This window comes from Carassius gibelio, chromosome B17, assembly GCF_023724105.1.
Source record: "Carassius gibelio isolate Cgi1373 ecotype wild population from Czech Republic chromosome B17, carGib1.2-hapl.c, whole genome shotgun sequence".
NCBI lineage: Eukaryota > Metazoa > Chordata > Actinopteri > Cypriniformes > Cyprinidae > Carassius > Carassius gibelio.
The window spans coordinates 22,915,756-22,939,455 of NC_068412.1; the positions used below are offsets into that span (position 1 = coordinate 22,915,756).

Here is a 23,700-nt window from a genome sequence, read left to right on the forward strand (position 1 = left end):
ATCATTTGATCGCAATGAATAAGAATCAACGCTTCTCCATGTGATTAAACTACAGATGTAGGATGGCAAAAGACCAAGCATGGCCTTGTAGATAAAAGTATGCCAGTGCCCTGATCTCCTGTTGGACAACGATGGCCATCCCACTCTGCAATATAATTCACAATGATGGGTCAAGTTTTTACAATTCGTAATAAATCTCAGAGACGCATGATAAACAGTGTCAATTTTATACAGACATTGTGCTAAAGCGGTCCTATACACCAGGTCTCCATAATCTAAGACTTATATAGAGAGAAAAAGGACAGTTTAAGTTTGAGTTTCTTCACAAGGTTGTCTATATGAGGCTTAAAAGTGAGAGCATCATCAAGCCAGATACCAAGGTACTTCTAAGAATGAACCACTTCTACGACACTTCCAGTCAAACTGAACACAGGAGGAGGAGCTTGAGAAACCTTCTTAGTGTTTCTAAACAGCATCAGTTTGGTCTTATCAGCATTGAGAACCAGTTTGAGCTGCATAAGCGTACGTTGAACCACATCAAAAGCTTTCTGCAATGACTCAACCGCTTTAGCTGGGGATGATCCAAAACAATAAATAATCATGTCATCGGCATAGAAATGCATATTAGCATCCGACACATTGTGGCCTAGTTCATTTATATACATAATAAACAATAGAGGACCTAATATTGAGCCTTGTGGCACCCCCTTTTGGACCTTCACTAATGCAGAACATAGACCATCACATTTAATGCACTGAGTCCTGTCACTCAGATAATTCTTGAACCAGGAAACTACACAATCAGACAATCCCAGACAAAGAAGCCTTTGCTTTAAAACAGCATGGTCCACTGTGTCAAAAGCTTTCGACAGATCAAGAAAAAGTGATGCACAGAATTGCTTTCTTTCAAGAGCGACAAGTATGTCATTAATTACTTTTTTAACAGCAGTGATGGTACTGTGCTTTTTCCTGAAGCCTGACTGCAGTTTAGAAAGGAGTTCATTTGAGTATAAAAACTCTTTTATTTGGTCTGAAACAAGGGATTCAAACATTTTTGACAAAACACACAAATTAGATATAGGCCGATAGTTAGTTAAAACTGCTGGATCACCTCCTTTAAACAAGGGAGTAACAAAAGCTGACTTCCAAACTGATGGTATTTCATTGTTTTGAATTGACAGATTAAAAATAATTGTAAGGGGCTCTGCAACAAAATCAGCCGCCTTTTCAAAAAGTAAGGCTCTATTAAATCTGGTCCAGGAGGTTTTCTGTGATCTAACGCTTTAAGAGCTCCATGCACCTGCTGCACAGTAAATGAAACAAAATTAAAAGGCTCTCCAGAAAACACTGAGGAGTATGTGCATGGAGTGACAGCGACTACTCCTGTCGACTCGGACAGAGAACCAACTGATACAAAATGCTCATTAAAGCAATTTAAGACATCAACTCTGTCGTAGACTGGGAGAGAGTTTTTTAAGACAAATTTTGGGGGGGCTTCATTACTTTTATTCACAGAAAGAGACTTGATGACTTTCCAAAATTTCTGTGGATTATTGAGGTTTTCACTTGTGACTGATAAATAATATTCTGATTTAGCCTTTTTGATAAGAGAGGTACATTTATTTCTTAATTATCTGAAAATGGACCAGTCAGTGGCAGAATCACCATTTCTAGCTTTAGCCCATGCCACATTTCGCTGATGGATGATGTCTGACAACTCTGGAGAAAACCAAGGGTTTTCCTGTCCCTTCACTCTGTGCTTTGTCCAAGGAGCATGTTTATTTAAAATTTTCTCAAAATTCTCCTTAAAAAGTGTCCAGGCAAGCTCAACGTCAGGCAACAGGCCTAGCTGTCCCCAGTTAATCAAAGATAGATCATGATGATAGGCTTGTTCATTAGAATTTTTCAAATTCCTCTTTATAATAATTTGTGATTTACATTTGGGTATTTTACTGCCTCTCGAAGTAGCAATAACACAAAAAAATTATGAGGGACATTTGTTAGAATCAAGTCAATTAAAGTATTTTTATCTGGATTTTTGAGATTAGGCCTTGTAGGTACATTTACCAACTGGCTAAGATTGACAGAATCACAGAAAGACTTAAATTCATCTGAAACAACATTTAGCCAGTCCCAATTCAAGTCCCCTGGCCAGTAAAAGTTCCCTATAGTTTAATCTGGACAAAAGAAGCTTTAAAGATGATAAAGCCTCCCTGGAGGCCGATGGAGGTCTATAACAGCCCACAACAGTAATTGAAAGGGACTTAAATATTTCAACATTTAAGGCCAAAAACTCCATTTGCTTACAGAGAGAGACAGACAGAACAACTGATGCACCAAATCCTGACTTAACATAGATAGCTATGCCACCACCTTTCTTGGGCCTGTCAATGCGAAAAAACATTATACACATGCAGATTTATATCTTCATTAGTAATTGATTTTGTCAACCATGTTTCCGAAATTATCACTATGTCTGCATCTGTAGAATCAATCCAAGTTCTAACCGTGTCCATTTTGGGTAGTAAACTGCGAACATTAAGATGAACAAATTTAAGTCCAGGCATTGATTTAAATTCAGCAGGGGTCAGGATTGGGCTGCACATTTCCAGATAAAAGTAGGAGTAGTGTAATAATCAATCTGCATTTCACAGTATATTTTGAAGCCGGCCTATCATATGCTGAAACCAGGCAATGCCTGTCATTAATTGAGAAAGACAAATTATACAAAGCAAAACAATTTTGCAGTTTAGGCAAATCCCAATACAGATCCATCCAGAAATCCAGGTTCCAACAAAAGTGTAATGGTTCCTGGTGCATGTCAGTACTGGTTTTTGTGCCACTATAGTAGGTATCCTGTATGCCCAGCATATTATTAAAACAACTCACCATAGAATCAGTGCCCGGTTTCAAGTTCCAAGTGACCAACAGGGATAAGAAAATTAAGGAAAATGCCATTGTCATTCATTTACTAATAGTAAAGTTGACTAATAACAGTACCAGTTTTTCTTGTAGAGTATGGCCCAGCTTCCACAATGATGTTGCAGGCTTAGGCTTGTTAATCCAAGCTCCAGGAGTATGTAGCAGGCCAGGCCCGTTAGCCTAGCCTCCAGGGTGATGGGTGAGACTCAGGCTGGTTTGCCAAAGCTCCAGGAGATTGAAGCACGCCAGGCCCGCTAGCCTTGCTCCAGGAGTATGTAGCAGGCTCAGGCTGGTTTGCCAAAGCTCCAATGAGGTTGTTGCAAGCTCAGGCTGGTTAGCCCAAGCTCCAAGAGGATATACCAGGATCAGGCTGGTTAGCCCAAGCTCCAGGAGAATATAGCAGGCTCAAGCCCGTTTGCCTAGCTCTGTTTAGCCTGGGCTAATAGGATCAGTTGGATCAGGCTCAGTTTAGCAAAGTTAGCTCAGAGCAGAGATAAAGTGTCATTTTTAACCTCATAGTAGTCCACAATCTTCTTAAAAGTTTAAGATGAAATTTCCATGTAAATGACTTGTACAACTTAAAAACTACAACTTAAAAGGAGTAAATACTATGAAATCCATTTAAATGCAATCAGTCCAGATAGAGACACTGAGCAGATCTTAGATAGCTGCTATCTTGGATTCTGAGAATGATACCATTTGATGAGATTTTCAAATGTTTTTAAAGAAGTGTCTCATATGCTCACCTAGGCTGCATTTATTTGATTATTTTCGATTATTACAGCTTAAATAACTTTTTTAATATGTTTTAAAATGCATTTTATTCCAGGGAAATTCAGTCTGTCAGTGTCACATGATCCATCAGAAGTCATTCATTTAAAATAGTACGTTTTGTAATATGGTAAATGGCTTACTGTCATTTGCCAAATTTAGGATGTACCTCTATTTAAAAAAAAAAAAAAAAAAAACATCAGAAAAAGAACTATACACTTTTTATGTACTGTAGCTACAATCTTATATGAAAAAAGAGAATTTGTAGAGTAAGCATTAGTTTGCGGTCTGTTTTCATGATTTAGCAATCAAACGTGATGCTGTCCCAATGAATAAGTTGCTATTTCCAAGCCACGTCATCTGGAGTTCTGTTTTTCCAGATGCCTTTAGGCTCTGAATATATAAAGGATAATTGCTTTGAAGGCTGAAGGACAGAAACAGTCATTTTATTGACAATGCAGCCCTCTAAGCCTTTATAATGAATCCGACATTTAACAAATTGTAATTAACTCTCAGCACTAATGCATCAAGCAGCAAATCTGTTTTAGCATGATGTGTGTGATTGCAGTCACATTTTCAACAAAATTAAACCTTTTTTTTTAAATTGGACGTTCCACCACATCATGAAATTTCCTCTTATTCTCTTGGGTTTAAGGTCTTATAATGTGGCTTATTTAAGATAAAACCGATGACAGCAATATGCAGTTGTGAGTTGTCACGCATGGCTTGTTTGGAGGGAAAGTAAGAAGCAGAAGTGGTGTTTTCTTTCATTTCATTTCTTTATTTTGGCACCAGTCAAACCAGTGGATTGCAAAATGTTGTGAAACGTGCAAGCTGCTACAAGAAAACCAGACAGACTAGTTTATACTTTCATTTAAACTTCATCTGAATAGTAATTTAGGCCTGAAAGACCAAGAAGGGTCTCCTTTACAAACTGTTCCAACAATAAAGTTATTTACAAGATAAGCTGAAGCATGAAGAAAGACTTGTGCAATATTTACCTTCTTTTCTGTATGAACGAGCTCAAATGAACCAAAGCGCGTTATTTCATAAAGTCAAGAAAAGTACTTCAAGTTAATAAGATGTCAAGTGTGACATTCATGTTCTTTGAGTCACAACAGAATAAGGATATACAAAATCATGAGAACAGACTGAGGATATTCACTCTTGCAACAGGGTTCATGTGCAATACTGTGATTTTAGTGGGCCATTATGATTTAAAAGTAAGATTTAAAGGCACAGGGCACCTAAAAAAATAGTGATAAATAGATTTCTTTCTTTTAATGAACCTGAATAGGGATAGTCTTACAGCAACACAATTATTTACATTTCTGTCTTTTCCTAATGCAACGTTATTATGTGGTTTCAGAAAAGCAAATAATTAATCATTATTGTCATTAATGATGATTATTAGTTTTTTTGTGTGAATTGAAATAATTCTCTTTAAAGCAACCAAAACTTTTCTGTAACTGCCAAGTTTAATGTTACAAGCGCAGGTTTCATGCGTGGTTTTTATGCACACGCAAGTAAAAACATGTCAGGTGGACTCTTCTCTGACATCATTACACAGACACAGGTTTAACTAAGAACACTCTTTCCTTCGTTTATTGCCAGGTGTGTCTTCTCCCACATCGAAACCCTTTATCTGTAATGCACATCTTCTTAGGAAGTTTGTCGTCAATACTGAATTGATATTCACTAACTCAATTTGCGTGTTAATGATATTAAATAATGATACTTTGGACTAATATGATCAGAGAGGAAGGGTGCACAGCAGATGAGTAACAGAATGCCATAATCACTTCACAATAAATGCATGCAGGAAAATGCAGATGTGCAGATCAATAACAGTAATTAGATGGTTAGTTTCTGTTATGTGGTCTTGTGAGAAGTTGCAAAAAAAAAAAAAAATCAGCACAGGTTGTGTGAAGCGAGTATTATTTATTTATGCACTAAAAAAATCTATAGTTTCTCACACACTTGAATTAATGATGCGTCGGCTAAAAATATAACATCTGAGGAAATGAGGAAGGTAATTTGACTGGAACATTGCACATTATATATTACACAAACGTGAGTAGCATATGGGATTTATATTTTTGTACTTCTGAAAATGTTAAAATATTTAAAGAAAAAATTTAACTTGTGCTCGGTGTTTCTGCAGCCACTGAATGACCTGTCGGAGAGAAATATTTATATTTTAATGATTCAGCTTGGACTAAACATCCCCACAACTCAAGACATAAAACTGCACAGTTGAAACTTTCCATCTAGTGGATGAAATCTGATAAATCAGCCATGGATATGTGAACTTGCCCCAATGCTTGACACTTTAGATTGTATCTTGTGTTTAACATTAGCCCACATCCATCAAAGATGAAATATAGGCCTGATATGCTGCACTGCAGGTGATGGTAAGCATTAATCTCTTGATCTTTAGCAAGAATGGACGGTTGAATCTCATTTTCCATTTACATGTCTCATGCTTGGCTGTGTGTGTGTGTTTTTTTTTTTATTTTTATGAAGCACAAGCTGCAACAAGATCCATTTCCTTGTAACTGGTTCATATTCAATATACTGTATTAGGTCACAGCAGGTATGAATGTTCTTGTAATCATTAGTATTATTCTGTTTATTGTTTCTTTCGGAATCAAATCAAACTATTCAGTGGATTTAGTTATGTACACATGTTTATTTAGTTAAAATGTTGAGTTAATACATTCAGGATAAGGTTTAAACAGTTTTAATTTGTGGATTTACCTGTCTGCTTTAAGGATATCTTCAGTTGTGTATAAATGCACTTTATCACACAGTTTATTATATAGTTTATTCACAAGTTGTTTATTGGTTTATGTGTTTTAATTTATTTACATACACACTACAATTCGAAAGTTTAAGAAGACTGAAAGTCCCTTATGGTCATCAAGGCTGCATATATTTAAATAAAATACAGTTAAAACAGTAATATTGTGGACTATTATTTCAGTTTAATATTTAAATGTTTTAAACTGTCAATTTTTCTGTGATGGAAGTCTTCAGCCTTTCATAATGTGACCGACACTTACCAACCCAAACCTTCAAATGGTAGTGGTTTTAAATCTATTTACATACATTGCCTTGAAGCTGAAAGATCTTTATACACAAATTGTGTAAACCCTATTCTGAATCTACCCACATATCCTGTCAACAAATATATGTGTTAAGGGAGTGATGTCTAACCTTTATGCCTATCTGGCATAAGCAGGCTTCAGGTGGTAGGTCCTTCTTCCGATAAAAACAAAACAAACATCGTCTGGACCATTTTCGGAGAACTGGGTGAGGAGGGACATCCGCTTCAGAGACCCCACGGGAAAAGAAAGCGGTTTCAAAGAATAAAACAAAACAAACAAAATCATGTGCCCTGCAACACTTCCTCCATGTGCAAGAAACACTGTTTTTTTCACTCAGCTGTTGACATCCCTGGAGACCGATGACGACTGTAAGGGAGGTAGTCTATGTAGAAGGCCCAAGTGCCTACTCCTGATGAAGTATAAAGGAGAACCTTTTGGCTGGGGTAACAATTCTTTCAAGCTATTCCATATGCTGATGTTACACACAGTATATTCCTAAATCCCGGGTTATTCCTAAACCCCCAGTGTCAGTTTCATCGATTTGGATGTATGCAACACACAACCAGTTTGCATAACCTCTCTAGCATTGCATCCTCATATACTGGTTATTGTATTATCAAGTTTTTCCTGATCTGACTTTTTGGACTATAAAGGAAAAAAATGTAACTGTCTTCCATCACCATTACATTTTCCCCCTCAGTTGGCGCCGATAGCCTTGAGGCACCAAGCCAACTTAAACAATTAGTTCACCCAAAAATGGAAATTGAGCAAAGGCCTCCTGTTGGGAATCCCAACTGTTTTTATAAAAAAAATCTCCATATTTCAAACGTAATATACACTTTTCTCTCACTTCTCTTATTTGTCATATGCGTCGGATAATGCAGAACGTATGCGCAACGCACCCCTTGAGATATGCTAGTCGTGCGGGTTCATTTAGAGGACCGTAGGAAACAAAATTTCCTTACTTTAGCTAAGGAAAACCAGTCTCCTCTTTATTTATATCGAAACCATCCTTTCTTTATAAACCCTTGGTTTGTACTTCTAATAATTCATGACCGGCATCTTGTTTTGTTCTCTCTCCGCGTTTGTCACTAATCATGCAATGCTGACATCTTACGTCATCCGCCGGAATGGCTTCAACATATGACAGATGCCGTAAGTGAGAGAAAAAGTTGTTTATGACATATGAAATATGGATATTTCTCTTACAAACATGCATGGATTCACTATAGGGGCTTTATTCTCCCCCCAGAGTGGTGTGAGGCATGTTTATTATGAATGCGTGTGCTTTATTCGACGACTTATGGACTGTTCACCTGCAACACCCGCTGACTGCCATGATAGAGCTTGGAATAGCTGGGATAATTTTTATTACAAATCCGACTGGATTTGTCTGTAAGAAGAAAGTCATACACACATCCGACTGGATTCGTCTGTAAGAAGAAAGTCATACACACCTAGGATGCCTAGAGGGTGAGTAAAACACAAGCTAACTTTCATTTTTTGGTGAACAAACCCTTTAAGGCACAGTTGCGCTATGGCTGTCCCGAGTTAGAATCTCAGCTCGAGGACCTCTCCTAATTCCATCCACCATTTCTCTTTCCCACTCTGTCAGCTCAACACTGTAACTGTACACAGCAAAAAGGTTTTAAAAATCCCCTCAAACAAAAACTGTTTGCACAATGTGCAGAGTTTATGTTGTATAAATCGAGTTCACGGCATATCGTTATTACCTTAATTTCAAGAAACCAACTTGTAAAAAGCATTCACATCTTCATTGAACTCGTTATTTAAACTTGTGAATTTGGAGTATTCTAATAGCTACAACATAGCAACTCAGATTCATTGTGCTATATTTAGGCATATTGCGAGTTCAGATTCCAAGGGTGTGAACAACTTTAATGTCCTGCTGTCATCTCAAAATCATGGTTATATGATATGGCATAAATGCATCATGTGTATAATTCTGTGTTACTGTCCAAAGCATGTGAACATGTGAACATGCACACAGTTTGTTTGCTGCTAAGCATAACAATAATATTCTAACACCACATCGTTTCACACTGTACAAATTTGACACCACAATGCGGTGCTACCCCTGCTCCAGAGAAGTAAAAAAGTAGTGTTATCCCCCTTCTAAATTCCAAGTGTGAAACGTTAAGCACTACGTTTCTGTTAGCTAGCTAATTCACCTTTAAGTGATCAGCTTTTGGTGACAGCTCTGCACACTGGATTCAGTTTCAAACATTTTCCGATCATCCAGGAGCTTACATCTCATTCAGTGACTGGTTGATGCTTTAGATTTAAAGCCAATGGTGTACAGAGGCCAGTGTGTCATCATGCCTTTAGACGTTTTAGCCCTTATTTCAGTTCTGTCTCAAAGGTCAAAGACTGTTAAAATAACAATGAGTTGAGTATTATTAACAGAGACATGACACCCGTAGGGACAGGGTAAGGGTCATCATCCATATGTTGTGCATAGCAACAGTAGGAGTCTTGACTTATTGTTAAGCATCATATACAGTCACAAGGTATGAGTGATGACGGCAATGTTTAGATCTCTACGGAGAAACACTGTACAGACAGTTGATGATGTGCCCAGTGGAAATTGAGCTGACCTTGGTTCATTTTCTTGCATCTGTGATATAACAAGCATTAAGAACATGAGCAAAAAGTACCTGTCTCTCTTGCATATGAGATCGATTATATTTAAATAAGCCAGAAAGGAAAACTAAAGGAATATATTACAATGTAAGAATGCAAAAATCCCCCACTCTATTAAATGTGGGAAAAGATAAGTCAATTGAATTTCAATGCTACTCATTCCCTCATAAAGGATTTCAGTGCACCCTTTTGTCAACTATTCTTAACTATTACAATAATTTTTGACTTCAGATTGAAGTTGAGCTGAGTAATTTTCTTCATCAGTCTTTTCGCATTAATTTTAACTGAGGTTATTTTTAAATTAAATAAAAAGAAAATACTTCCAAGTCCAAGGCCATTGAATAATAGTGACAGTGATTTTCTTCTAGCTGTGTTGGAATGGACTGCACAAGGAGAGGAGGTCATTTCAGCTCCACTTTAGTGTTTCTGACTATAAAAACAAATTGAGTTAATTTGTCCAAGCAGACTTAAAGTGCTTCCATCTTGAATTAACCACAGTGCTGTTAGATTCATTGTTTTCATTACCTTTAGTTCTCCAGTCCTCTTGCGCAATGAGGACACAAGCCGATGATGGCTGCAAATTATTTAAGGTGCAACTTCTGATAAAACCCCTGTTACGTGAAATGGAGTGAAAACTGTATGAGAATTCTGTTGAAGACCATGTGTCACATAGTTCATGGTCTTCCGCCAATCGCGTCTCGCCAGAGTTCTCATGAACATCGAGGCTGAGCTGTTCTCTCCTGAGGTTTATGCTTGTCATATTGGGCCCAGTCCAGAATTACTAAGTAGCTATCTGAATTATTTTTGGGCTGGGAAGTCCACGCCATCGGTTGTATGCTTGACCGGGGCCCTTTATAAGTGAGCATGACCAGTGAGATGAGGTTATGTGTTTTCCCGTATGCCCAACCCCTGGCATTCACTGCAGACAGGACATGAATATTATGCCTAATTAGCCCAGCCTCAGCTGAGCTAATCAAAAGCAGAAGGGCAAAGAAAAATCATCCAATTGCATGAGCTGGTTAATTATTGGCTGTTCTGGGAGTTTTCTGCGTAATGGGAAACACAACGCCATTTTGTGACGCTCTTTCTCTGGCGCAGGAGATTATGGGTAGGACGTGATTTTAAAGATGAAGACCACTTTGCGGTAGCCTCCCAGAAAAAAACAAAAAATAATTAATTCTGTGTTTTTTGGGAATTTCCCATCGGGACAAAGTGATCACTTGTTTTGCAAATCGAGGGAACGCAATAGAAAATTGTGTGCACGTTTTAGTACAGTGAGGGAACAAATTAGTAAATCGTGCGCACAATTTATTTCTTTTTTCTTGCATGTCATGTCTGGGTCACCGTAGAAATCCATCAACAAAATCCTATTTTAAAATGTGTTTTCTGAAATATTGATTTGATGCTCATTCATAGATATCTTATGAAATCAAAATTATAGTTGAATGGCTTAAAGAAAATAGATATGCTATTGTACTTCAAAAAAGGAAAATATTTAAAGTTTCATTTTTTTTAGTTATGTTTAATATATATATATATATATATATATATATATATATATATATATATATATATATATATATATATATATATATATATATATATATATATATAATATTTTAAAATATTAACATGTTCTAATGATGCTTTTTTTAGATAATAATGCATGTAATAAATCATAAATCACATTTTATAACATTTCTAATATTTTGGTTATATTTTACATTATTTTTTCTAGTAAAAGGCTCTCTAGAAATAAACTGTTCACCTTAAAATGATGATACTGGACCCCACATTCACTGCATGAACTAAAAACATTATTAACAAAAATATCTTAATTTGTGTTCTACAAGAAATGCATACAGGTTTGGAAGGCAGAATTATTATTTTGGGTGAACTGTCCCTTTAAGCAATACTGTTGAGCTCAGCAATTGCTTCATTTCACTCAACATTAAACTTCACAGAGCAGCAGATATGACTGCACGGATACTGACTTCTTTTCCCTGGGTGAGAAATATAGAAATGAGTGTTTGGGGAGCTTGAGAAAAGAAAATGGAGATAAAGCGGGAGGTAAATGTATGAGCAATGTTAATTACAGAGTCTTGTGTCATTGTGTGCTTGTAATGCATGATGATGGGTATTTACTGATGTGTGGCATCAGTTATCTCCCGAGAGACGAGCAGCTGTTTCCTGCTGTTTCCTGCTAGTCATCCGCTGGTGCTCTGGCCGGGACTCGGAGATAACCTCACAGATCATTGCACCCTCCCTTTGCATCAGAAAACAAATAGAAGCATGTAAACACAGTTAGATCTGCTTTATGTGATTACAATGAAAACTTCCATGAGATTAAACAGGACACTGCTGTGCGCAGTCCTTCATGAGTCACCAATCTTCATTACCATCGTTGACGCTAATTACAGTAGATAGCTTTCATTAGCTTTGGTGTAATTGGGTAAATCTCATGACAACATTTCCAGCTCATATTTCACCCCAAAATCAAAAGAAGAAAAAAAGAAACTGCATTTTGCATTATTAAATCAAGCTTATTTTTATAGGACTATTCATGAGTTCATTTTCAGGATCTTTTAATTTTGTGTTTTAGTTTAATTATTACTGTGCATTTTTGTGTTTTTTTTTTATGATTCTCATAATTTATAATGTAAATAATATTTTTTTCACATTACTATTACAAATGAAATGGCATAAACCATTACATATATAAAATGTAATTTCATAATTAGAATCTACTATAATTAAAAATTTAATTTATAATATAATAATAAAATATAACTTTACATACAATAAATACAATTTAACCAACTTAAATAAAACAATATAAATATAATAATACACTATACAAATATAAATCACTTATTAGTTTATTAATAATATTTTGATTTATTTATTAATATCTTCTTAATTTTTAATGAAATATCTGGTTTGTGATCGGTTTCATGACATGAAATTCATGCAAATAAGACAAAGCATATTCTTTTCAGTTATACAAGTTTATTACAGTCCATTATGGAAACTGATTATTAACATGCAATTACCTTGAAATACATAACTGACAATTCTCACAACAGCACAACCAGAAATTGTTGACTAATGAACAAGGATAGAAGCCAAAACAGCTCAAAGCATTTGTGTGTGAAAAAACGTACATCATTCTGAATCAATGGGCTGACTCAATAGACTTTCTGCACACAGCACTGTTAAGCATCGCACAGGGGAGAGACATAGAATCAGGCATCATGGGAAACATTTAAAGGTACTTTACAACAAATCACTTTGACACCTCGTATTCACAGAAAAAAAACATCTTATCTGTGACGCAGTAAATGTTTTGAACACCCTTGAGTTTTCTGAAAGAACCACAGGTAATTTTAGCTCTCAAGACCTGAGCTCAACTGTATGCCGTAGTTTGGTGTAGATATGTTCCCATGATGACTAAGGTTTGCTTGAGCTGAAGTATAGCCAGATCAAGATCTGTGTTCAGCTTCACACCTCCCGCTGTTATCTAAATATTTGCATTCTACACTCGCAAAAATACTCGAGTTCCCACAACCACACTGAAGCTAAGTGAGATTGCAGCTTCCAGTAATGGCATCATTAGATTTTTTTGAGCGATGTGGGGTTGAACTTGAGCCACACACACACCATGTGGTGTACTGATCAGAGCTGTGCATGCCTACATGCTAGGAGTGAATTTACTAGTCTGCACAAATTCTAAGGTAAGTTGCAAACAATTTATTTTAGCTACATTTAACTTTTTTTTTCTTTTGAAAGTTTGTCAACTAAATGTGTTTATCTAAATGCAGCTAAAATAAAATTTATTGCAACCACTTAAATTTGTTTAGTAAATTCGATGAATAATTTTTTTTTTTTTTTTTTTCAGTTCTATCTGCACTGGCACACGTACTGCGTCATTTATATGATAAATCTTTAAAAAAAAACACACACACACACACACACATTAGCATGTTCTTGGTTTTCTGATGCTGGTTAATGGTCACATGACAAGCAGGCAAACAAATAAAATATTTATAGCAATCGTTCACAAAAAAAAAAAAAAAAGAAAAAAGAAATGTACTCACTCCCAGGCCATCCAAGATGTAGTTAAATGTATCTCTTCTTTGGAATAGATTTGGAAAAAATGTAGCATTCCATCACTTGCTCACCAAGAGATCCCCTGCAGTGAATGGGTGCCGTCAGAATGAGATTTGAGAGAGATAACATCTAATAAAAAAAATCACAATAGTCCACAAGTAATACATACATCTCCATTCGATCTTGTGTCTTACATCTTGTGAAGCATAAATCTGCAAGTTTGTTTGAAACAAATACATCATTAAAGATGTTTAAAGCAATGCTTCTGGCTAAAATATGAGTCCTCCATCCAAAATATTGCTTTCTCCAGTAAAATGTTGTCATGTCTGAATCAAAAGAGAAATGTGCACAGATCAAGCACTGTTTACAAGCTGAAATTGTTTTAAACAAACATTTTGGTGTACTCTGATATCAGAGAACAACAGGGAATGGATGTTTTCACTGGAGAAAGCGTTATTATGGATTATGAACTGGTGTTTTACTTAAAAGTGATGGTTTCAATTTAAAAAACCTTAATAGAGGATTTGTTTCTTACAAACACAGGCTTTCATTAAGATATTAAAAGCATGGACTGTGGATTACTTGTGATTTTTTTTTTTTTATCAGCTGTTTGGATTCTCATTCTGATGGCACCCATTCACTACAGAACTTTCAGGAGATTTTCTTTTTTGTGTGGACTATTCCTTTCACAAATTTGCATTTACAGTCATAACAGTATGCATATTTGGCATGCTATTCTAGTGGAGGGCTCAAAGCTCGAAATTTAGCAAGAGATCTCCCCCATTTCCCAAGATGGGATGGGAATAGTAAGAAATTAGGAGTTGGCGTGGAGGAGGGATGACAGAAATCTGTCGCGGGACAAAGGTAAGTTGCCTGTATAAACTTAGTGTTTTGCTGAGTTGATTATCAGAATGTGCTCCACCTTTGCTAAATTTATCTGAACGTGCTCCTCTCAAACTTTCCTAAGACATAATTAGTAAGTGTTTAATTTTCATTATTTTTTATTTTATTCTAGGGTTACAAATGGGTTTACAAAGTAGAGTTTGGGAAAACCCTTTTAATGCGACCAAATGCTGAGAAACTTTTGCTGCAACAGCGTAGGTATCTGTTGACCAATAAAAAAGAGTGAGTGGAGTTGTGCTTGATTTGGCATAACTGGCATGGCTTCTTTCACAACCTCAATCATGTTAGACATTCCTGTGTAGCCTATCAGTGGTTACTCTAGAGTGTAGGCGGACCGAGGATAAAAAAAAAACGCAAATGTTTCTAGCTTCTCATATTAATACATGTAATTACATTCCGAAAAGTGTGATTGCGATAAACCTTTTTCCTTTCATGGTCAGTTTAGGTCAATTGCTGTCATGGTGGAGCAGTAAAACTAAACTAACCTAAATGAAAACAGACGGGAAGGAAACTTTCCTCCTAAAGGCATGTGTTTATCACAGCACTGTAATGCAAGAACCATTCATATTTACAGGACCACATGCAAGCAATGCACTAGACAATCATTTGAGTGTTTGCATACTCATTAATGGCCTCAGGGTGAATATGCATGCTTTATTTCTTTCTTTATTAAGAGGCGTGAGTCCTGAACAGGTTTGGGCAAAAATCAGAATTAGCTTACTAACTGGCTTGCTTTCAATTCATACGGTTTTTTAAATTTATTATTATTGTTTGTTTGTTTGTTTTTCTCCAAAACTGTCAAGCCAAAACTCAGATTTTGTCTTGGCAAAAATTGCTTTTCTAGTTAAAAAATATTCAGTCATGGGATTTTGTTATTACTATTATTATATTTTGTATTCATTTTAATTCTACATCATTACATTCAAACTCAAAATGCACTCTGCATTCTGTTTGCCTATATGATTCAAATTCAGGAACTGTATTGGGAATTAAAATCACACACAATCCTGCCTCAGACTCTGATCTTTTAGTGATTAGCTCCTTTTCACAGTGCATTCGGATGGATATGATGTGTTTACGTTTAACAGACAATTTCACATCATAAATAACATGCATAGACAACACAAGTCACATTATATCACAAGTACATTCAAGACATCCAGAAAACAAGTATCTTGACACAAAGATTAGGTCTGTAGCTACTGAACTGTACCACGCATGTCGTCATGCTTATATGCTTATACTAATTATATACAATCAAAATCTCTCACATGAAAGAAGTGACCAATTAGCATTGAATCACGTCAGCCTATATGTATGAAGACACATATATGTCACTCACTTACTGTTGTATCAACATAAATTAAAGAGCAATAAATATGTTGATAATATAAATACAAGCAGGCAGCTTTCATATGTAACACTTGAAGAACTGCTTGACTTGAAATGCAGGAAACCTCATCACATGATTCTCTTGAACACAAAAGTGTCCAAAGTGACATACTGCATGCCATTTAACCGTTAACCTGTCTGAAAGCACGACCCTCCTAAAAAGGAAACCTAGATGAGCAATGATTGTGGAGTGGTAGCTTCAGGATAGTTCCTCTGTCTTCAGACAATCCAAACACTGAATAACTTCTTCCAAACTGGAATATCCTCCTTGACTGAATGTCCGCTAAATATGCCTTGAATGTTTGTCAAGTTCTTCTGGTGATCGCATGTTGACAGGGCCCTCAGTCTCAAAACAATTATTGTAGTGGTTGATGGAACATAACTTATGCTTTTGACCTCACAGTTGGCTTTATTACAGAGAATGCTGTCAAAGAACATAATCATAACGTTGTCTTCCAAAGCATATTGATTTTTAGATGGATCTATCCAGTCCATAAATACTGTCCTCATCACGTCAGATCATCTGAACGGTTGACTTGTTGAGGTGTGTGGTCTCCACAGTGGTGCAAGTGTGTTGGTACAGCTCGATTTGGCAGTTTGGGTTTTTGGAAATGGAAGTTTTGAACAGGGAGTTTCTGGAGGGCATGAAGCTGGTCTTGCACAGCGCCCCTCCCAGGAAGCGCAGGACTGAGGGGCTGAAGAAGATGAAGACCCAGGGGTCGATGATGGAGTTGACCGAGAGGAACCGCAGAGCTATGAGATCTTGGCTGTCATTACAGTTTCCCATGGAGTTGATGTACACGCGGATCTAGAGAGAAGAAGAAGGTAATTCAGCATCATCCATCCATAACCACACATGGCACTTTGACAGATGATGCTGTCATAGGCACAGTGAGATTTACCAAAGAAAGCAGAGAAGCATGAAGATACATATCTTCAATAAATCATATATGAAATGTCAATAGATAGATAGATAGATAGATAGATAGATAGATAGATAGATAGATAGATAGATAGATGGATGAATGGATAGATTGCACTAACTGTAATGAAAGCAATGTGGTGAGATATCTGGAGCCTCTGAATACACTGTCTGGTCTAAAGTATAGTTTTGCATTCATGATTTTAATAATTCATGTCCTTTTCCACATCCCACAAATCATATCTAATCGGATAAGTGGGATACCATTATAGTTGTTGACATGCTTCTATAAAACCCAGTGCTCATTTATCAGTATTAGTGACAGCATGGATGTGTTTCATCTCACACACAAGATAATGTGCACAAATAGCATTACTTCTCATCAGCGAGTTATTACTCTAAAATTACAGATAAGACTTTAAAAGGCAAGAGACTTGTTGGTTGTTTTCCCCACTGATTCCAATTTAAGGAGCTTTTGCTTTTACTAAGATTTCAGCTGTAACTGAATGAGACAATTATGTGGGCACATATGATTATGGGTGTGTATTGAACAACTCCAAAACTTAAACGGAACCATGACACAGTCTCTGAAAAGGTCTGGGTTTGTGCTTTCTGTCAATCATGGAAGCAGAAATATATATATAATCCACTTTCTAGATGTCTTCATCTTGGATTTCCCATCAATGAGTCATAAGGTCATTTTAAAATCTTTAGATCCTTTCACAGTTTATTCTCATAAAAACAACAGACACATGACAGAGCAGAAATGATTCATATTAGTTTCCTATTTTCCTAAGTTTGTTTACTTCTGCACATAGTTTTTTATGACAAAAGCCTTTGTTTTGGTTTTTTCCTCTATCAAACATTTTGACATAGTTTTATTTGGTCAGGAAAACTATTTTTTACAGATCGTCAAGTATGGTGAAAGAATTACGAAATTCTCATGCACTGCATTTCATCAAACTGGAATCTTAAAACTAATGTGTGATCCTCTCTTTGGATGTTTGAATATTTTCTCCTATCCAATTTTAACATGCAAAAAAACATGCAAAAACCACCAAAAGTGTTTTCTAAACTGATACTGAATCAGTTTTTAATTATTTTTAATCAGTGCATATATACATTCTAAAAAATACAAATCATTTCTATTTTGTAAAGACAATTATTTCTCACATAGCATCAAATCTTAAGGAAGTGAGTATTATTATGAAATCTGACTATTTGGATTATGTCTAATCTTTTATCAGACTGGAGCCATACATCATTGCATTTACCTATTACCCCGTCCCACAGATTTATTCAGAGGGCTGCTGGGATGATTTGAGTTTATCAGGAACAATTGAATTTCAGCATAAATTACAACAAGTTATATAATGTATGCTGAAGTTGAATTGATAAACTCAATTTAAACCCAGTGAATCAGCAATATGTCAAAAGGTAGCAACTGTAATGCTTTAATATCCTTTCACCGACTGTTAATTATCATTTGTAAATAATTAACATGTGTAGCATCATTCCAGATCACTGAAGGGTGAGTGAGGGGTGTTTTAAACTGGTTTCAGCTAGAATATATAAAACAATATCAGTCTGCCAGCAACAAGAGTGTTTGTTTGTTACGACCAGTCTAATTGATTTTCACAAGAAATGATAAACTCCAAGAAAAATACACTGCAGCTATCTAAATCTCACACTGGAAGTTTTGAGAGAGATGAAATGATTATGGAAGCATGTGTGAAAGATCTTGGGTTTGTTCCATAGAAACACAAGATCTCAGTGAGCTGTAGTGTCTTTTTCAAAATGCCTAATAAAGCCCTGATAAAGTTCTCTGGCATTTGGTATCATGAATACCAGCTTCTCCAAGATATGTCAAAGCCTCTTCATCTTTATCACCATCCCTCTCTGAGAATGAACTAAATATGTGGTTACTTAGAAACCATAACATCCCCATGCCCTGTGACATGAACTTTAATATACAAGCATCCATTATGTTATTTGCTTTTGATTTACTTTGTCCAGTTCTCACCAGCTGGTTGTACTTTTTGTTCTTTTAACAGGCTCAAGCACAGTGCAAGCAGCTTAATGTCTTTTTTCTAAAACTTAATATCAAAAGAAACAAATGACAAAATAAACAATAGTTATATTTTAGAAAAATGGTTGAGTTAAAAAAGAATTATTCAGCTACAAATGTGACCCTGGACCACAAAAGCTTAGTCACACAGGCATATTTGTAGCAAAAACCAACAGTACATTGTATATGTCAAAATGATATATTTTTCTTTTATGACAAAAATCATTAGGATATTAAGTAATGATCATGTTTCATGAAGATACTGAGTAAAACCATAAATATATCAAAATATAAATTTTTGATTAGTAATACATGTAATGCTGTATGTATTGCTAAGGACTTAATCTGGAGAAAATGCACTCTAAGATTCCAGATTTCCAAATAGTTGAATCTCGGCCAAATATCGCCCTATCCTAAAAAAAAAAAAAAAAAAAAAAACGTACATATATCAATAAAAAGCTTAATTATTCAGCTTACGGATTATGTATAAATCTCAAAATGAGCCTTATAACTGGTTCATAAATATTTAAATAAAAAATAAAAATCTAGTGTAATTTATTGCAGTTAAATGATATCTAATATATATTTTATCATCTGAATTAACTGTTTTATTCAGGTAAATGATTCAGTTATTATTTAAAATCAAAGAATGAAGCTAAATACATTAAACAATTTTTTATGGGATAAATAGCTCTTGTGTAATTTATTTGTATAATTAATTAATATTAATATTAAGTATTTAATCTGTTTTTCATCTTTTAACCCTTTTTATATACAACAATATATATTTTTTTAAATAAGTTGAATTACATTTAGTAAAGTTTAATAAATGCAAATTGTGAATTTCCTATAAAATCACTTTTCTCGATCCTAATAATACACTGTAAGTCTTACCATTAATGGCGAGGTACAAATGACAAATATGATTGTCATGAAGACCAGGAGAATGAGATGCTCCACCTCCGCTGCCCATGAGAAGTACCTCCTGTCCCTTTTACTCCGGGTCTGCACTGATCCTCGGTTCATTTTGTGCCTCCGGTACATTAACACCAGATGGTAAACTACAAAGCAGTTGCATGCCACTGTAACTGTAACAATGAACAGCATCACAGTGGCATAAATGTTGGCAAACACCTTGTCCTCAATCCCCACTGGATTCATGGCAATAAAACACCACGTCCCGGGACAGTATTGCACATATTTCCCAAAGCCTGCAAATGGCATTAAGCAAAATAAAAAGCAGACTAGATAAATGCAAGGGATGGTGATGTATCCGCAGCGTTTGGTGACATGCCTCCCGTAGTGGTATGGGTACCCGATGGAGATGCACCGCTCCAGTGCCATGGCGAGGAGGATGGACAGCGTCGCCAGACTGAAGAAAGTCATGGCAAATCCGAAATATTCACACACCGCGCATGTCTCACTCATCCCGACTAGTGTGGTGTTGGTTATGTATGCAGTCTGCACCAGGGGACTGATCAAGCAGGTTCCCATTAGATCCGTAATAACCAGCGTGGTCACCAGCAAATGAAACAGAGACTGTCGCTGCCGGTTCTTCTCTTTCCTCCTGCGGAACTCCAGGAGAACCAACGCAACCAGGTTCCCGAGAACTCCAGATGCGAACATCATCGCACTGATGGTCGGGTCACTTGTCTTATCCATGATCAGACATTCATCACAGGTTTGGTTTGTTCTACCATCCTGTTTCACACTGAAACAATCAGTACGGTTTTTTTGTACTGTGTTCATTTCTGCCAGAGAAGTGCTGAATCTCCTTTTGTAGACCCTCTTGGAACTTCTTCTCAAAGTTCTCCGAGCTTCTTTGTATTAGCTTAGGTTGGCATGATTGAAAGCAAACTCTACATTAGAAAAACTGCATTTAGTTGGTCCATGTATCTTGTCTAGAATGACTCACCAGGGTAAAGGAATGGAGCTCATCAATGTAAGCATGGTGTGCTCCAAAAAAACAGATCCATGCAAGTATTTCAGTGCCTCTGGAGTCAGACAGACTTGCCTCTTCGCCTGCCCCGTGCTCTCGAAGGCAAAGAGGCAGTGGGAGAGTGTAGTGTGAGCCATGAGTTCCTCTACTGAATGAGCCGTTGACTGGTGAAACAACGTCATTGTCTTGACCACACCCTCCACACATACACACACACACACACACACACTCTGATCCAGACACAGCAATGAGAAATTTGAGCTTCCTTAAAACCTCATGTGCCGTTGAGACTTTATTTTCTGACTGTTTGGGGTCCCAAAGTGCTCTGTGCTGTGTGTGTACAAATAATATTATCAAATACTAAAACTTAGCTTGAAAGAGTCTCTTTATAGTTTACATGTGATATAAGTAATTCAATTTACCTTTATGAAAGAATTAGCTTTAAAATGACCTCTGAATAAACAATGAGCACTATGCTTGAAATGACCAATAATCAAATAAACATATCCGTTGTCCAAAATTTTGTGTTCTTCAGTTCTCATCAAAAAAAAATGGTTTTTTAATTATTAACGAATCCTAATAGTTATAGTGTTGTCATATTTACATTATTAAACGTACTTCCTCTTGCTGTAACAGTTTGTGAATGCTGAAATATGTTCGAATTTTCCAATGCTTTAAGGCTGGGCATGTACTTGTCTTAGCTCACAACATGCTCTGACACGTCTGGCCAGAAGGGAATCTTTTTTTTTCTTTAGGGATTCCTTGTCCTTTCTGTGCAATGTTTTATGAGCTGATAAAAACAGCATTTAAACATTTACAACAACTTTTTCTTCCATATACTGCTTTGCTTTAAATGTTTTGTTCATATTATTTATCTAGGCATATTTCCACCCAAGTAACACATTTTTCCTTGATTATGAAGCTTCTGTCAGGCCTGCTGAAATGGTGGCTGTATTTATAGAGCTTTGCTCCTGCACCATAATTGGGGTGGTGTTGGTGCAGTGGATAAGACACACCTTTGGTGTGAGAGACCCGGGTTCGAATCCACTATGAGACACCAATGTGTCCCTGAGCAAGACACTTAACCCCTAGTTGCTCCAGAGGCGTGCGACCTCTGACATATCTAGCAATTGTAAGTTGCTTTAGATAAAAGCGTCAGCTAAATGTTAATGTAAATATTGTCTGATGTCAATGATCATATGTAAATACACTGAATGTGCCCAATTGGTTACAGCACAAATAGCTTGTTATGCTCACAATGACAGGCCAAACTTGGTTATAAACATGTCGTGAAACTTCATATCAGATTCACCATAAAACAACAAAAAAAATTTGTACAATTAATGATTATAGGATGAATAAATACACCAGACAAGTCACTTAAAACAAATACATTTGAGTAGGGAAGTGATAACAAAAGTTTCATTTTCAATAACAACAACATGAAAACTGAACACTTTTACTAGTTAGGTTTGGTGTTATTTGTTTTCATCTTGCGCCATCTATATTTCAAATAAGGTACTGATCTATATATAATTTTGACTTTAATTCGACGAGGATGCATTGAATTGATCACAAATGACAGTAAATACATTTATGTTACGAAATATTTATTTCTCAAATACATGCTGTTCTTCAGTCCTTTCTAAATCCTGGAAAAAATAAATAAAAAATAAACAGCACAACTGTTTTCTTATAATAAGAATATTATAAACCAAGCAAATCTTTCAGAAATAAAATGTAGTTTATTCTTCTATTTTTTTATGTTTACATTTATTTATTTATTTTATTCTTGGTTTAAAGACTGACTTACCAAAACAAATAAATAAATAAATATATTTTTTCAACATTTCAGAGGATTCATGAACTTTTTCTGAGTCTGATTAGGCTACAAACTCTGACCTGTGCTTTAAAGTACGTTTCCAATGAGTGATTATTTATCTTCACTCAAGATCACATTCACTTACACTGATTAAATGCTTAATTTTCAGGCGTTGTTTACAAAATAATTTGTTATAAGAGAAAAGTTTAAGCCTAGGGCACAACTCCGCAATATTTTCTTGTTCTAGACTTTATAATTTGTGCCATAGGCCTCCAAACGTTATTTATTTTTTTAGTTAGTTGGTTAAGTTAGTTACTTACCCAAATTCCAGATTCCATGTCCCCTTTATTCCAACAGAGTCCAATATTCAAATAGGAATGGCCACTAGATGGCACCACAAACAAGAAAGAGATAGTGAGTAGTGTTTCAGATGGATAAACAACCACAAAATATGAAATATGTATACAGTTAATGTATATGTGTCAAAATAATAAATAATTTACACATGATATGCCTCATACACAAATGAAAGAAAGTATGTAGGCCTATTGTGCAGTATTCACAATGCACATGCGAACATAATAGTAATTGAACTATAAAACGAGCAGTGTGAATATTCATTGAGTCTTTGATGAGCCTCAGAAGTGATTCGTGACACTCATCCGTTTGTTGTCTAGTTTTAACACTTCTTCAACTGATTAACGACTGTAGCAGTAGAATATAAATAATTTGATTAGTAATTGAATTAGTCTAAAGCAGTCGTAAACTGGCGGGTAAAACAGGAAAAGGAAAAATGATTGTTAAAGGATATTTTATAGCTACGTTTCTATAAAATAAAAACTAAAAAAATATATAACAAATAGCATTAAATGATATATTTCATACTTAACATAAATTATAAAACACACGGAAATGTATTTATATATTTCACAATAACTTCATTAAATAGAATTCCTAATAAATTTCGCCATTAAATTAAGACATCTATTCCCCAAAAGTCTCTTCTCGCATAAATGTAATGAAATGCCGATGGTGTCCCGTGTGTCACCCGTCAGCCAATCAACGTGCGCGTGTCCT

At 35.8% G+C, this 23,700-nt stretch overlaps 1 protein-coding gene across 2 annotated transcripts; it reads right to left on the reverse strand.

Annotated features, from left to right (window-relative positions):
* Positions 1-12,477: 12,477 nt before the first annotated feature.
* On the reverse strand, positions 12,478-21,164 carry LOC127976808 (prostaglandin E2 receptor EP2 subtype). 2 transcript variants are annotated; one of them, XM_052581482.1, is made up of 3 exons: positions 20,778-21,163; positions 19,757-20,693; positions 12,478-16,680 (listed from the first exon to the last, which is right to left on the reverse strand). In XM_052581482.1, exons 2-3 carry the CDS (start codon positions 20,609-20,611, stop codon positions 16,387-16,389), a joined length of 1,149 nt encoding a protein of 382 aa, XP_052437442.1. In that variant the 5' UTR covers positions 20,612-20,693; positions 20,778-21,163; the 3' UTR covers positions 12,478-16,386. The 2 variants fall into 2 exon arrangements, with proteins under 2 accessions (XP_052437442.1, XP_052437443.1); XM_052581483.1 differs by having other exon boundaries at positions 19,757-21,164.
* Between the last annotated feature and the right edge of the window lie 2,536 nt (positions 21,165-23,700).

What these genes read in the sequence shown, in the direction of transcription:
- LOC127976808 (XM_052581483.1), bottom strand. Translation starts at nt 20,611, where the DNA reads ATGAACACAGTACAAAAAAACCGTACTGATTGTTTCAGTGTGAAACAG. An exon ending in TTTGTACCTCGCCATTAATG is followed by an intron (nt 16,681 to 19,756) that starts GTAAGACTTACA and finishes TCTTCTCTCTAG; the next exon opens with ATCCGCGTGTACATCAACTC.